This window comes from Spermophilus citellus (assembly GCF_964194105.1).
Source record: "Spermophilus citellus genome assembly, chromosome: 6".
In the NCBI taxonomy this organism is placed as follows: domain Eukaryota; kingdom Metazoa; phylum Chordata; class Mammalia; order Rodentia; family Sciuridae; genus Spermophilus; species Spermophilus citellus.
The window spans coordinates 13,762,132-13,778,390 of NC_138187.1; the positions used below are offsets into that span (position 1 = coordinate 13,762,132).

Below are 16,259 nucleotides of genomic sequence, written 5' to 3' on the forward strand. Positions count from 1 at the left end.
CTTAAAGAATCTCAGAGGAAATACCCACGTATCTACCACTTAGATTTCACAATTACCCAGTTTGCTTTATTTGCACATCTATCCACAAATGCATCAATCCTTCTGTCTTCATTCATTTTTTGAGGCATTTCAAAGTTGCAGATTCATGACGACTTAATGATGTCTTATCCCTTAACACTTTCTTTTTTTTAATTGATTTTATTTTTTTAAATACATGACAGAAGAATGCATTACAATTCTTATAACACATATAGAGCACAATTTTTTCATATCTTTGTGTATAAAGTATGTTCATGCCAATTCATGCTTTATACATGTACTTTTTTTTGCATTACAATTCTTATTAACACTTTCTTTTTCCTTTATAACTTCAGATTTTTTTTAATAAAGCTTTGCCAACCTTGTTTGAAGTTGCCCTATTTCCTCTGCTTGCTCAAACTTGAATATTTGTACCTTTTAAAAATCACAGAATTCAGTATATTTGCCCCCTTGCATAGATCCTGGGTGCCCACGCTTTCTCCATTTTACTCCTTCATTTTTCTATTACTTCCTTTCTTATCTCTTCACTCACCACAACTTTTCATTTTGCCTTCCCTTCTCTCTTTCAGCTCCCCAGCAGATAATTTTAAAACTAAACAACAGCTGAACAATATCCCCACTGTTCCTCGTGCCTGGGTATGCGCAGCACGTCCGTGCTTGCCCAGAACAGAAGGAAAACACAATTTCTTCCATTTTATTTCTTTGCATCAAAAGTGATTAAATCTGTCTGCATGACCTTCATACATCAGACCACTTGGCTATCTTAAAAGTCTATTTAATAGAGTAAGTCAGGCTGCATTCCCTTTGTAGGAAAAAAAAAATCTTTACCACTAAATAGGGCGGTAAAAGCCAAGGCAACAATGCATCTTTTGTGGGTCGAAAGAGAAACTGGCATCCTACAATTGCTGGATTGTTTAAATTATTATACGGCAATTCATGCTAGTTACATATTTGCATTGTTGTACAAGTATTTTTCTTATTTTGATTAAAGATGGCTTTTTGAAGGATCTGCTCTTGAAACTTGCAACACAGATTAAAAGACTCTATTGCAAGATATAGTACATTCCATTTTGTTACCCTGGACAGCAGTGTTTCAATTTTTTTTTTCCATAAAAGCCTACCAAGCACGGAGATAAAAGACTGTAAATAATCTCCAGCAACTTAGGCACCATTATGTTTTATTTACTAACAGCTATAATAGAACTTTCTATAAAAACCTTCAAGAGCATTTTTCTTTTTGAGCATCAGTTTCACAACCATCTTTCCAACCTTAGCCAGGACTATAAAGCTGAATTACCTATTTTTATGAAGTGGGGGGAGAAAAGGAAAGGAAAATTTTCATAATAAAATTTCTGCTTTCTTAAATGAAGAGCAATTGTCCAGCATTGTACCAGCCGTTCCTACTTTTAGATGTCTGACTCCTTGCACATGAGTTTTCTTGCTTTGATGAATGAAAGTTGAATAGTGAATTCATTCGTTCTTTTACCTAGCACTCATTGATCTTTTGCTCCTTACAAGGCACTTGATTGGGCAGTGGAAACAGAAAAGAGAAAGAGAGGTATGCACTCTCTCTTCAGTTTGTAAGTCCATCGGGGAGTCAGATGCCTGGTCCTGTAGTTATGTTACAGCATGAGGTGCTATGATGGGGATGGGCAGAGAGCCAGGGGAGAGTGCACCCCAAAAGGAAGAGGGCAAGAATGCTTCCTGGGGGCGTCTTAGACACATGGGAGTCAGCTGATTGGAGTTAGACATGAATTAAGACATTGGAGAAGACATCAATTATTGTTAAGCAATAAGCCACCTGGCACAAAAGGACATCATCAAAAGAGGAATTCTGTTGGCTCATGTACCGAAAGGTCCAGGGGATTTGGACCTCTGCAGAAGGACCTCTGCATCCAGGGCCTAGTATGCTGTCATCAGGAATCCACCACTGTGGTCTGCCCAGCAGCGTCGCCTTTCTCCTTTGTTGGCAGAACCCCAAGTTTGTTCACTCTCATTGGAGCCACTTTGTCCTGCAAACGCGGCTGAGCCCCGCTGCAACTTCTGCCACATCCTATTTCCAGATAAGGTCATGTTCTGAGATCCTAGGGGTCAAGACTTAACATAGGAGGGGTTTTTGTTGTTGTTTTGTTTTGGGGGGGGGTGCATAATTTAACCTCATCTTTCTCTTCTCCTCCCTGATCTCCTGCTGATAGCTCCCATTTGCTGGGCCCAGGGGAGGTAACATCATCCTCCTGACACAGTACAGGGCGGAGAAGGGTGAGGCTGGAGGGGCAAAGAAAATTCCCAGAACACCTTGTATTGCCTTCATTCTTGGGAAGAATCCCTGTGCTTGGCAACCAACACCTACCGCTAGACTTGATTCTTGGGCCCTGCTGTCTTAAAAGAAGGAGGAAAGACCTTCTATCTCCCAGTTTCCATCGCAGTTCTCTATAAGGAATTGATTGGCTCTGTTTGGGTCACAAGAAGAGACCTTAGATGGAAACAGAAGCAAGATGCTCGGTGCTGCGCCCCATGGCCCTTCAGCAAGACTTCTTTGTTCTGGCTAGCTGGCTGTCATCGGAGGATCACTTTCAGTTGCTTGAGTGAAAACTCAAGGACACAGGTAACAAACCAAATGAAGTTTACTTTTCCTTACGTATCAAGATGCCTGGAGTGTGGCAGGCTCAGGCTGGACGTCAGCAAAGGTTCCAGCTTCTCCCTCTCCCTGCCCCACCATCCGTTGCATGTGACTTTTGGTCTCATGGCTAAAAGGTGCTACCCCACTCCCAGCTCTACATCTGAGTTCCCAACTGGAGAAAGGAGATGGACACATCAAGGAATTCTGGGCAGCAAAAATCAGGAAAGCAGAATTTTCTCAGCTATCTCTAGGATGTGTCCATCAGCAGCCCTGAGACACGAAGCTGTCTCTTGCTACTTGGGAGCCTGAGAAATGTTTTTGGCTGCATTGGTTGCCATTTGGTAGCAATCAGGTTTCTGTTAATAAGGACAAAGAAGAAAGTGGTATTAGGTGGACAGCTAGCGAGTTGGCTGTACTAGCTAATAGTACTCACGTCCTTGGCTTCCATGTTTGATTTGGTTGTTACTTATTTTTTTATTTTTTGACTTCCACCTTTGAAGGTGACACCTAGACCTGAAGTACTGCTGTTCTGAAGAGTCAAATGGACTGGTGTTGGGGGGTGTGCAATAATACAGTTAAAGTCATGTACGTTTCAGTCAATAGCCCAATGGCCAACCACATTTACGATGCTGGTCCCATAAGATTATATCACCTAATGTCATAGTAGCTGCCTTAGTGTGTGAAAGCACACTCTGAGGTTTGCACAACAATGAAATCACTTAATGCATTTCTCAGAACTTAACCTGTTTATGTTATTGTTAAGTTGTGCATGAATAAATTTAAAAGAGAAAATCAAGGCCTAGATTTATTTTTATTTTCATTTTTGGCAATGGAGATTGAACCCAGGGGCTCTAGCCCTTTTTATTTTTTATTTGGAGAAAGGGTCTTGTTAAATTGCTTAGGGCCTCACTAAGTTGGTGAGGCTGGCTTTGAACTTGCAGTCCTCCTGCCTCAGCCTCCTGAGACACTGGGATCATGCCCTCAATTTAAAAAATTAAATCTTTTCAAGCCCCTACTGTGTGCTTTGTCTTTTATTCGTCCCTAGTGTCAGAAAATATGCTTATCCAAAGAAATTATCCAAAGCATATTTTCTCCAAAATGTCTTCAGAATTCTTGATGTTGCCTGAGTTACTGTTTATTGGCATGCTTATAAATTTCATAATGGACTCATGCATATTTCATCTATGCTTAATCAATTAACCTCTCTTCCTTTGTCCTACTCAGACATGTGGGCAAAGTAAGAATGTAATTTAATTATCTCTTCTCCCTTTTCTCTTTAGAGGAAAAGAACCAAATTCATTGCCTGTGATTTCCTTACTGAGTGGTTGTACAAGTAAGTTGTTCATGTTTTCAAATATTCAATGACCCTGAAGATTTAATCATGTGAATTTGCAAGCAGAATAGCAACCATTGACTTGAATTCTTGCTTTTTGTTTTCTTGTCCATCAAACATATGGCACTGTCTCCAGCCAAAATCCAAAGAGGACAGGGGCACCGTTCACAGAATTTTTCTCTATTCCATTTGTGGATGAATGGCTAAAAGATCAGTAAGTTCAAATAATTTATTCATAATTTTAAGTTTATATCAATGAGAACTAAAGCATGTGATTCACCCAGACCCTCCAATTATATTCATGTCTCTTGATTATTTTTAGTCCAGGCTAAGTTCATCCTGTCCCTGCAGTGATTTCATTCCAGAAATGCTTCAGAAATAAAATAGAAAACAAACTCTTACCCTAAATAATTTATCTCCCACACTCCTTTTGAGATAGGGTTTATCTTACAGTGTGGCCCAGGCTGGTCTAAAACTTGTGGGCTCAATAATCCTTCTGCCTCAGCCTCCCTTCCACTCTCTTTGAAGGTCATTATGTCTCAGGAAATAAGAGTAACCTTTTCTATTAATTTTTAGCTATATTCATCAATTTTTCATTTATAATATGAGAATGTGACAGATAAAGTTAAAACACTTTTTGACCATTCTAAACTACATCTTCTTCCCTCTCTGAGGTAATCAGTTAAGTCTATAGCACATCCTTCCAGAGCTCTTAACATTAGTTATTTCACTAGATAAAATTAGTTTATATTATATAAAATTAGTATAGTTTGTTGTGAGCTGTTTTTCTCAGTGATATAAAAATGATAATGCTGATACCAACTATCATTAGTTGAGAGCCTGTATCACTGTTCTCAGCACTTAATACCAATTTGATATCCCCATAATGGTGCATTACCAACTCAATTTTGCAGATGAGGAAATTTATGCATTATTATATGACTTGCTTTTATTTGACCCCAAAATGTACTTTTGAAATATAAATGATTCAATTGCATTTAATCCATGTCTTTTGATGGCTTTACATAGTATATTTCATTTCTAGATTTGCATAATTTATTCACTCATATGAGAAATATGTATTGAGTTCTACTATGTGCTAAAGAGCATTCTAGGTGGTGGACACAGAACAGTGAACAAGTAGGCCAAAATCCCAGTCTTCACGGAATTTATGTTCTAGCAAGGAAAACAATAAGCAAATGCTTCAGTATTGTGAGGGATGAAGCAGAGGGAATATGGAGTCCAAGGAGGTTCAGTTTACATTGGGTGGTCAGGAAGGATTTCACCTGAGATGACATTCAAGCTGTGTTTTACTATTTAAAGTATTAGATGCAAGAAAAGACACCTCAATTTAGAAAACAAAATAGATTTCATCTGTTGCTTTAAAATGTTTCCATGTCGACCCTTTGCAAGAACAATGTCAGGAAATTGAGGCACAAGTAAATCAAGTGAGGCTTGCCAAGTCACATTTTTTTAAAAAAAAATATTTATTTATTTACTTATTTTTAGTTTTTTAGATGGATAAAATATATTTTATTTTTATGTGGTGCTGAGGATCGAACCCAGTGCCTCACACGTGCTAGGTGAGCACTCTACCACTTGAGCCACAACCCCAGCCCCCCCCCCCAAGTCACATTTTAAACAGAGTGGGACACTTTAAATGAGACTCTTAGCACTAAGTGTCACATCTTCTGCCTAAATCTGCCCTCCTTAAGAATTTCAAGTTGAATAAACTCTTGACTGACTTTCTCAATATTGAGATCTTTTTTAAAGACCCCAGATATTACCAGTTTTTTTTTTTTAACTGAGACTACACATTGAAAGGAGAGCAATATTGGAAAACTGTGTTTCTTATTCATCTTCTACATCTGTGCCTAATTATATCCCATGAAGTGGAAGGCTCACAATTCATTGCTTTGCATCTATTTTTCTAAGACAAAGTGTTTTCAGTACCATTCTCCAAATTGTTTCTTTTTTTAAAAAATGAACCATTTTCCTTCCCATTGGTAATAACCAATGAAAAAGAATCTTTTTTTATTTCTAGCAAAATTAGTTAATTAATTAATTAATTAATTAATTTTTTAATTTTTATTTTTTTATTGGTTGTTCACAACATTACAAAGCTCTTGACATATCATATTTCATACATTAGATGAAAAAGAATCTTAAAAATAAAATTGAAATGAGTGACCTCTTGATCCCTCATCATTTGCTGCACAAGGATCTCTATTTAAATGGCGGCTGAGGTCCACCAGCAGCTCCTGTAAACACACTGAAGTGGCAGTATCAGCCACGTCAGCTGGACTCCGCAGAACAGAAACACAAGAGCTCTGGCTTTGACTGGCCTTTATATTCTGTGTTTTCATTGTCTTTCAAAGAGATGCCCAGAAGCATGATAAAAATTAAAATGAATCTAATTCATTTCATGGAATGAGTATCTGCTGAACACCTACCCACCGCTGCACACAGAGCTTGGTGCTGTGGGGAAAAAACAGAGATGAATAAATTATGGCTCCAGTCCTCGGGGTGAGAGAGCTGTGTTTACAACTAGTTGTAGTTTCTGTAGTGAGTGTTGTTCAGATGCTAACAAAGTACTAAGGGGAAATGGGAAGCACAAGATCTTACAAGTCCTAGTCAGCGGGCCTGGAGCCAAGCCCAGCTAGGACAGTGGCCAAATTGGTTGGTGCCCAGATTTGGTTTTGCGAGGTAAGAACTCAGGTGTTATATTCTTCTCAAGGGTTCTCCTGAGCAGGAGAGGTCAGAGAAGTAGGAACTAAAGGGTGGAGCCAGGTTTTCCCAACCTTGGACTCTGGACGTGGAGGTCTGGATGATTCTTTGTTGTGGGCAACTGGCCTGTACGTTGTAGGAGGGTTAGCAGCAGCACTGACCTCTACCCGTTAGACACCAGTACCAACCTGTACAATTGTGACAACCAAGAATGTCTACAGACACCGGCACACACCCCAGGTTTGGGGGTAAAGAAAACTGCCCCTTGTTGAGATCCTCTGATCTAATCCAGTAGTTTTCTACCTTGGCCTATACTTTAAAATCATCTGGGGAACTTTGGAAAAATATTGGTATCTGGCTTCATTCAAGATCTGTAAGATCAGAATCTGCAGGTATAGTCTGGGTGGCCTTTGTTCTGTTTTTAAAAGCTTCCTAGGTGATTTTAAAGTACAGTCATGACTGAATTCTCATCCACAGGTGTGCGTGTCTAGGAGATAATTTATAGTATATTGAGCTGTTTCTCTGTTACCTGCTTCTGTGAAATTTATTTATTTTATTTTATTTTTGGTGCTGGGGATCGAACCCAGGGCCTTGTGCATTTGAGGCAAGCACTCTACCAACTGAGCTATATCCCCAGCCCTGCTCTTACGAATATTACTTAATCTTCACAGCAGCACTTGGATGTAGATACTGAAGCTGAGGGCCTAGAGATGGGAGATTGCCAGTGAGATGAGCTGGTCTTGGGCAACGGTTGTTACAGGGGGCAGGAGCAGATGGATGGGCGTTTGGAACAGGACTTCATAACACACCTTGGAAAAAGATGAATTTCGTGAGAGGAAGACTGTCAAGGGTTTTTAAAGGAAGCAAATTATAAAGCAGCACTTCAGGTATCATTGGTTTGGGTTAAGAACCTGAGTTTTGGGGAGAACCAGTTCTGAAGTCTCTACCCCACCATTTACTGATCATATGACGGGGGAAAATGTTTTCTATGTTTATTATTGTGTAACAAATTGCCCCAAAACTTAGTGATGTCAACATTAAATATCTGCTGTTATAGTTTCTGCAAGTCAGGAATTTGTTCGCAGCTGGGCTGGGTGGTTCAGAGTCTCCCATGGGGTTGCAGGCTGCAGTCACCCAGAGGTTGGACTAGGGGTCCTGCTCTCAAGATGGCTCATGCACACGGGACCTCAGTTTTTCCCCACATGGGCCTTTCCTTAGGCTGTTTGAGTATCCACGGTGCTTGGCAACTGGCCTCCTTTGGAATTGAAGACTGGAGTACAAGGAGGAAGGCATAGTGCTTTTATGACCTTGTCTTAGAAGTCAAACCTCCATTTCCGTCACATTCTTTAGAAGCAAGTCAGTTGGTCAAAGGGGAATGATTAGGCTCCACCTGATGAATGGAGGAGTTAAAGAATGCATGGGTATACTTAATGTCCACTGCAGAAGGTCCCTCTCTAAGCTTCCATTTCTCCATGGTAAATGTGATGGTGAAGATGCCGTGGATGTTACAATACAAATGGGGTCATAAACCAGGTGCAGTGGTGCAAACCTGTAATCCCAGCAGATTGGTAGACTGAGGCAGGATCGTGAGTTCAAAGCCAGCCTCAGCAAAATCGAGGCGCTGAACTCAGTGAGATCCTGTCTCTAAATAAAATACAGAATAGGGCTGGGGATGTGGCTCATGGTTGAGGGCCCCTGAGTTCAATCCCTGGCACCCCCTGGCAAAAAAACAGGGTCACAAGCAGCTCCAGTCTGCAGCAATGCTTGGCTTACTACAGATGCTCCTCGATTCATGATGGGGCTGGCTCCAGTAGTCCCGTTGCATCTTGAAAATATCATAAGTAAAAAGTGCACTTAAAACAGCCCTCGAGGCTTAGCAATAGAACACTGGAAAGGGCCGTGTGTTTCTCTTTGTGATCTGGTGGCCGACTAGGAGCTGCGGCCCACTGTCACTCCCTGGCACAGTGAGGATATCGTCATGCTGCTTGTTGCTAGCCTTTAGAATCAGAAGATCAGGATTCTAAATCTGAAGGATGGCTGCTACGGAATGTGTAATGCTTTCCCACCATCACCGAAGCCAAGATCCGGGCCGGAAAAGCAGTTTCAGGGGTAAAGATGATGGTTCCTGTCTGGACACAGGTGCCTGTAGGATGTCATTCTGGAACATTGGTCTGATCATCCAGAGAAATGCTGATTTGGTCATGAAAATCCCTGTGACAAAATGTATGGATTAATCTGAGATGGGCAAGGACTGAACTTCAGAGTACCCCAGAGAAGGTTCCAGAAGTTCATGACTGAGTCACATGGTTGGTTGGCTGTGGTGACCATGGTTTGGTGTTGTGTTTTTTACAGAAGCCATTGTTTCAATGACAGAGTCTGTGTTGATTTGAGGTGACTGGAGGGAGGCAGAGGGCTAGATTCACGTTCATTTTTTTTCTTTTTAATCATTGCATTAGTTTTCTATTGCTGCTCTAACAAACCACCACAAACTTGGTAGCTTTAAAGCAACCCAGATTTATTATCATCCAGTTCTGGAGGTTAGATCCCAACACGGGTCCAACCCAGCTAAGATCAAAATGCGTTCTTTTGCGGAGCTCAGGGGAGAATCCGCTCCCTTGCTTTTTTGGCTTCTAGATGCTGCCTGTCCCCTTTGACTCACTGTCCCATCTCCATCTCCGAAGCCAGCAACGGGGCACCTGTCGGGCTTTCTTCCTTAGTCACATGTCCCCGAGTCTCTTTGCCTCCATCTCTTGTTTTTATAGACTCCAGTGGTCACCTTGGCTCACCTGGATAATTCAGGACATCCCCCCATACTGAGATCCTTAACTTAGTCATATCTGCAAAGTCCCTTTGGCCAGTGTCAGGTAGTGTATTTACAGGTTCTGGCAATTGTGATGTGACCATCTTTGGGAACTTTACTCTGCCTACCACGAAAGGGTACAGAAAATATGGGGAAATTGAAAGTCCCTCCCTCCTGGGATCACCTTTGTTTTACTCCATTCTGAAGTGGTATTACAAGTATATAAAAATGATACATGCTCAGTGTGACAAAATTTAAACAAGGCAGAAAAATCAAAAGAAAAAAGGCAAAAAAAAAAAAATCACCTAAGAGCTTGCCTCCCAGGTACATTGACAGTTTAGCTGACCACCTCTCAGATACTTCTCTATGCATGTCTGCACATATGAAGACATAAGAAGGTAGATATTCATTCCTCCGAGACCAGAGATGAAAGCAATCTGAGGTGGAGGGGGGAGTGTATGAAGTTTGTGGCGGGCACTGCCAGGCTGTGGTTAGGGTACATGGGCGTAGGTGTGGAGGCATCTGCTGAGAGGGAGGCCCAGGCAGGTTGTGGAGGCTGACGGGGGAGGGCAGGGCCTGTAGCAGCTGCTCTGGTGAAACCATTAGGGAATCAACTGGGAGCAGCAGGGTGGCCCAGCTGATGGCCCAAACTTGTGGTGCATATAAACAGCCTGCTTATGTGATTGTCACTAGCCGCCCACTGCCACCCTGCAAAGGGGGTGGCGAGAACAGATGGTTGGTGGAATCTGGGTTGAAGACGGGCAGGGCCAATGGCAAAAAAAAAAAAAAAAGTCTAGACAGGTAAGAGCAAGAGTGTCACTGTCTATTCTAGAAGCTTCCCATTTTTTTCTCATAAATTACCACATCCTAAATTAGGTTAATACTTTAACAACTAATTTTCGGGAAGAGAAACACTACATTATGTATTCATATAGATGGTAAGAAACATATCACACTCAGAAGCACTAAAATGAGGATGGCAGGTCTGTACTAGAATAAAAAAATCGAGTTTTTAAAATTTCAATGTGTGGATCTCAATTGGATCCTGATTCAAAGGCACAGCTATATTACAAAGATGAGACAATTGGGAATTTGAACATTTAATAGACAGTTGATGAAATAAGGAATTATTTAAGGTAAAATGAGAATGATTTCATAGTCAGGATAAAAAGTCATTACTTTTTAGAGAAACGTGCTGAAATATTTATGTATGAAATTGCATGTTCTGGGGCTGGGGTTGTGGCTCAGCGGTAGAGCGCTCGCCTAGCATGTGGGAGGCCCTGGGTTCGATCCTCAGCTGCACATAAAAATAAATTAAGAAATAAAGGCATTAACAACTACAACTAAAAAAATAAATACTTTAAAAAAAGAAAGAAATTGCCTATTCTGTGGACAGGAAGTGGGGAGGAGGCTACCTGGCCGACATGGGGAGCGGTGTAGGGGACGCTGGCTGATGGAGACTATGGCTTCATTTTTTTTTTCTATCTATTTTTTCATATCTTTAAAATTTTCTATAATAAAATATTAGAAGAACACGAAGAAACGGGCTTGTTCAGAGCTCCTCAGGAGCACCTGATAGAGAGGGGGACGTGCTGTGGACAGGGAGGTGTCTGTTGACTGGCCGTGAGCCAGGACGGCTGCGGGCTTCTGTCCCCTGGAGATGGCTGAAGTGACTGGCCCCTGGGGACTGAGTTTTCATATCATGGTGGGAAAATGGCTCTGGGCCAGGGGCAAGTCAGGTGCTAGCCCAGGTGAGACGCGTTATGGTACCGAGGAGGCCCTGGCACCCCTCCCGAGACCCTGCCCGGGCGCACACAGCTCTCCACCCAGTTGCCTTACATCGTCTGCAGTTCCAGCCATCTATCCTGTCCAGTGCCAAACCCAATTCCCTCAGCAACGACAAGGGGGAGGAATATCATGACCAGAGCCTTGGATTTGCCCTAAAGAACGTGGCTCTGATAATCTGCCTCCTAGGGAACAAGGAAATGGCTTTCCAGGTCGGGACTCTATGAATTTTTCTGTAGAGGACAGAAAATCTTTTAGGCTTTTCAAGCCACATATAGTCCCTCTCAGCTACTCCACTCTGTTGTCACTGTAGCATGAAAATAGCCACACACAGGGTGAGAGTGAGTGGGCCTGACTGTGAGTACAAAAGCAAGTGAGGGGCTAGAGTTGTCGCATGGACTGTGGTTACGGAACCCTGTTCTAGGTGGACACTAATAACTTTCCCAAACCATGGTCTCACATAGAGTAAAAAACTACAGAAATAGGAAAAGAGTGAGTAGGGAAGATGGAAGGGCAGAGGAGGTGTATTAATCTGTTTTTCATTACTATCATGTGATACCTGAGGCAGGCACACTTTGTCAAGAAAGAGGGTCTTTATTTATTATTAAAGCATTATGATTCTACATAGCAGTAGAAGTCACACATGCATGAAATTTGATTTCCTCCCTTTCAGTCTCCATTCCTTTTCCTTTCTCTCTCCTCCCTCCCCCGTTTCTCCTTCCTCTACTCTACTGATCTTCCTTTCATTTGCTTATTTATTTTTATTTATGGTACAGTGAATTGAACCCAGGGAGGGGATTAACCACTGAGCCACACTCTCAGCCCTTTGTATTTTTTGTATTTTTTATTATTATTGAGACAATAATAATTTAATAATAATAATATAAAATAATAATAATTTTATTATTATTGAGACAGGGTCTCAATAAGTTGCTGAGGCTGGCTTTGAACTTGCGATCCTCCTGCTTCAGCCTCCCGAGCTACTGGGATTACAAGGGTGTGCCACTGTGCCTGGGTATTTATTTATTTGTGATTAGTGCTTTTTAACAGATACACAAAGGTGGAATTCCCTGGGGTGTATTCATATATGCACACAGCAAGGCTTTGTTAAGTTCATTCCGCCTTTCCTGTCCCTCCTCCCTCCCTTTGGCGCTCCTTCTACTTTACTGATCTCCCCTGTGTCTTTATGATATTTGGTACCCCCCCCCCCTCACTTTTCCCTTACGTTGCTGTATCTTCCACAGAGGAGAGAAAACATCAATCCTTTATTTTCTGAGTCTGGCCTATCAACAGAAATTTAAGGTTAGATGAGGGATCAGGGATGTGACAGTCTTTGGGGTTGAACATTCTAAGATTTGACTATTCTGTTGGGTGACTGACATGGAGGGAAGAGGGGGTCCCTGGAAACCTTCAGCCGTGGTACAGTGTCTCTGTCTGTCTGTCTGTCTGTCTCTCTCTCTCTTTCTCTCTCTTCCTGTGGTGCTGGGGATTGAACTCAGGGCCTCGTGCATGTTAGGCAAGCCCTCTACCAACTGAGCTACATCCCCGGCCCCACAAAGATGAGCTTAGTTTCTGGACTCACAAATCTGCTTTCTTTCTTTTTCTCTTTTTATGGTACTTGGGACTGAACCCAGGGCCTTGTGCATGCGAGGCAAGTACTCTACCAACTGAGCTGTATCCCCAGCCCCACAGTTCTGCTTTCTAAACCCAGTTCCAGGCTGTGTGTCTTTGAGCAAAGATTCCTTGATCTCTCTGAGTCTCAATTTTTCTTCTGTGAAATGATCTTTCATCACGTAAACAAAGCAAATTCCTACCTAAGAGGAATTTGGGTGCCAACCATGAAGGAATACATTTTTTTCCCCACTGCCGATACCTATGTATATGAAAGCAGGTATGTTCCATTTATTTAAAGGGAGTTATTTATGTATTTGTTCACTTGTTCAGCTAATATTTACTAATTGCCTATATGTGCCTTAAATTATGGAGTAGTCATTCATAAGCCAGCTAGCTACCATTTATTGAATACCTATTATATGCTTTGAAGCTATGAAGCAAACAGTTCCTGTTTTCATAGACAGACAGATATTGTATACAGTTATAATGAAATATATATGTATTTGGGGCTGGGGATGTGGCTCAAGTGGTAGCGCGCTCGCCTGGCATGCGTGCGGCCCGGGTTCGATCCTCAGCACCACATACCAACAAAGATGTTGTGTCCGCCGAGAACTAAGAAATAAACATTAAAAAATTCTCTCTCTCTCTCTCTCTCTCTCCCCTCTCTCACTCTCTCTTAAAAAAAAAAAAAAGAAATATATATGCCATTCCACTCTGAAGGCGCAGCATAAAATGGAACATACAATTCGGCTCTTTTCTTCGTTGTTCTCAATTTTTTGTGTCCCTTTTGTCATGTGCAGCTCCTAAGGCAACTGCTTCCTTCTGTCCCTCTGCCTGTGTATACCCACATGCTGACCTACTGGACATTCGTGTTCTACTTATTCAGGTATCTTCTGACAGGGCTGTGGATGTGGCTCAGTGGTAAAGTGTTTGCCTGGCATGGTGAGGCCCTGGGTTTAACCCACAGGGGAAAAATCACTATTCTGAGCAAGTTACAAATATTGCCTAATGCTACTCACACAGCAACCCTAAAAAAAATGGAGAATATTTGCATCCCTGTTGTGTTAGGCTAGGTTAGGCTGCGGCTGCAAACAATACCAGAACACCAGCCACCTTGCCCAGGAACAGCTTGTTTCTTAATTGTGCAAAGACTGCTGCAGGTTGGACAGCCCTCCCGTCTACAAGTTACAGACGTGTGGCCTTTGAAGACCCCGAAGCAAAGGAAGTCCAGAATGGAGGGGCTCCCCAGTTCTTAACCCCCTCAGCCTAGAAGATCCTCAACCTTCAACCTTCTTACCTCTCCCCAAACCAACTGCCAGGGAGCCTTCGGTATATAAAGGAGCGAGCACATGGGTCTTGGCAACACTAGCCCAGTCCCTCTGCGCATTCTGTTTGCCACATTCATTTCCTTAAATCCTCCCCTCTACCAGCCCAGGAAGCCATCTAAAATGTGAGTCAGGGTCTTATTTTAATGTTCTTGGTGAGACCAATCGACCAAGCCCAGCTGCCTTGAGGCTCGCTGTCATTCTATTGTCAGGTCACAGCTGTTTGGTGGGGATCATTTGTCACGGGTGGCTGCCATTTGCTTATCACACAAATGAGGGCTCCTGTCCTGCAGGTTCCCGCGCTCTGCCTGCTGCTTCTCTGTTACTCATTTCTCTTCCATGACTTTTTTTGAAGTTACATTTTTACATACCAGGGGACATTGACAACCCCTAAAAAAATAGGGCTGGGCTGTCGTTCCGTGGTAGGGCCCTTGCCTGGCATGCACAGGCCCTGTGTTCTATCCTAAGCACCACCCAAAAGAGAGGCTTATAAAAATAAGATTCGTCAAGTGTAAAATATACATATTTATTTAAATAAATTATACAGTGAAAGGAAATCTTTTAAGTCAAGGATCATCATGAAATTAAAACTAAACCTAAAAAAGTCTATCAAATATGTTTCCCTCCAAATGACAGATGCTGGGTGACTCTGATTTTTTTTTCCCCCTCTACCTTTTTTTAACTTTCTTGTTTTCCATTCATTTAAGAAAAAGTTTCAAAACTAATTTTCTTGCTTTCTGTGGTTGGATGTTTATGTTCTTTCCAGCTCTGCCTTGATTTCCCCCTTCTTCTTGTAATAGAATTGGTCAGAATTTTAGCAAAGATAAATAACTAAATAAGCTCAAGGAACAATGGGAGGTAACAGGATCCAGAGGATCACCCTCTGCCATTCTCAGTCCTTGTGATTCAGGGAACTGACTCCATCTCTGGCTGAGGGCTGGTGGGGGACCCAGGCCTGGCCAGCCAGGGTAGTGAATCCCCCTGACCACGGTGGTCGTTACCCAAATCCTTCCAATCAGAGATAATCTCAAGATTTTTTAGATGAGTTTCTGTCATTTCCAGTGGCCTTAGATCTTTGAGGCTGTAAGCCTTGAGCTGCTGAGAGCAACGGTACCTGACAGAACCGAGGTGGTTCTTTCTTTCTGATTTTTTTTTTTTTGACTTCACTAGCTGGCCATACCTAAAGCCAACTCTACCCTTTTTCAGTTATGTGAGCTAGCAAATACCTCCTCTGCCCCTGCTTTCCTTTTTGTTTAGTAAGTTTGCATTAGACTTCTGAAACTTGCAAGGGAGAGTCCTAATATTTTCTCCTACAAGGCATTGCCCCAGCTACCCTCAAGTACTCTGTATTAGTCAGCTTTTTCTAGGTTCTGCTGCAGTAACAAACAACCTCCAAATCTCAGTGCCTTTCACAGGTTTATTGCTCACCCTGTTACATGTTGACTGCATGAAGCTTGGGCTCTGCTCCATATCTCTTTTCATTCTAGCAGAGGGTGACCCATGCAGGGTCAAACGTTATTTTTGCTCACATTTGATTGGCCAATGTGAGTCACATGGCCAAGGTCAACATCAGTATCACAGGGAAGTTAACACCTCCCACAGTGAGGAACTGCCAGGGGTATGACAAAGAGTAGGAATGCATGACTCTCTTAAAGGGAAAGGAGCAGTAATACGGAACAATAATATAACCTGCCACAAGCTCTAATTAGAGCGTGTGAGGATGTTTTCTTCCTTACATTCCAACAGTGAGTGCACTTCAACATTCTCTTTTGGAGTACACTCCTAACTCCAACCAGCCAATTAGAAGCAGTGAAATAAGTTGTAGTGTACTAAGAATAAGAGAAGCTGAGATTTTTATTTTAGCCAAAGAGAATTGCCCTGAGAATTGGTCAGATTCTTAGCAAAAATAAATAACTAAATAAGCTCAAGGAACAAAACCCCACTGCTGCCTTTCTGGTCTAGTCTCAGGGGAGATGTCTCATGAAAGACATCGTTAAGATCGAGACCTTCAATGAA

The 16,259-nt window shown here is 42.1% G+C and overlaps 1 protein-coding gene across 3 annotated transcripts in view; it reads left to right on the forward strand.

Annotated features, from left to right (window-relative positions):
- Positions 1-16,259, forward strand: part of IQCK (IQ motif containing K) — a gene marked incomplete at its 5' end in the record, with an annotated part of 122,834 nt that overhangs the window by 35,549 nt on the left and 71,026 nt on the right. For 2 of the 3 annotated variants that reach the window (XM_081300365.1, XM_081300367.1), the window contains 2 exons: positions 3,940-3,992; positions 4,129-4,206. In XM_081300365.1, the coding sequence (XP_081156491.1) occupies positions 3,940-3,992; positions 4,129-4,206 (131 nt within the window). The remainder of the gene's footprint in view (positions 1-3,939; positions 3,993-4,128; positions 4,207-16,259) is intronic. The other variant, XM_081300366.1, reaches the window with a different exon arrangement.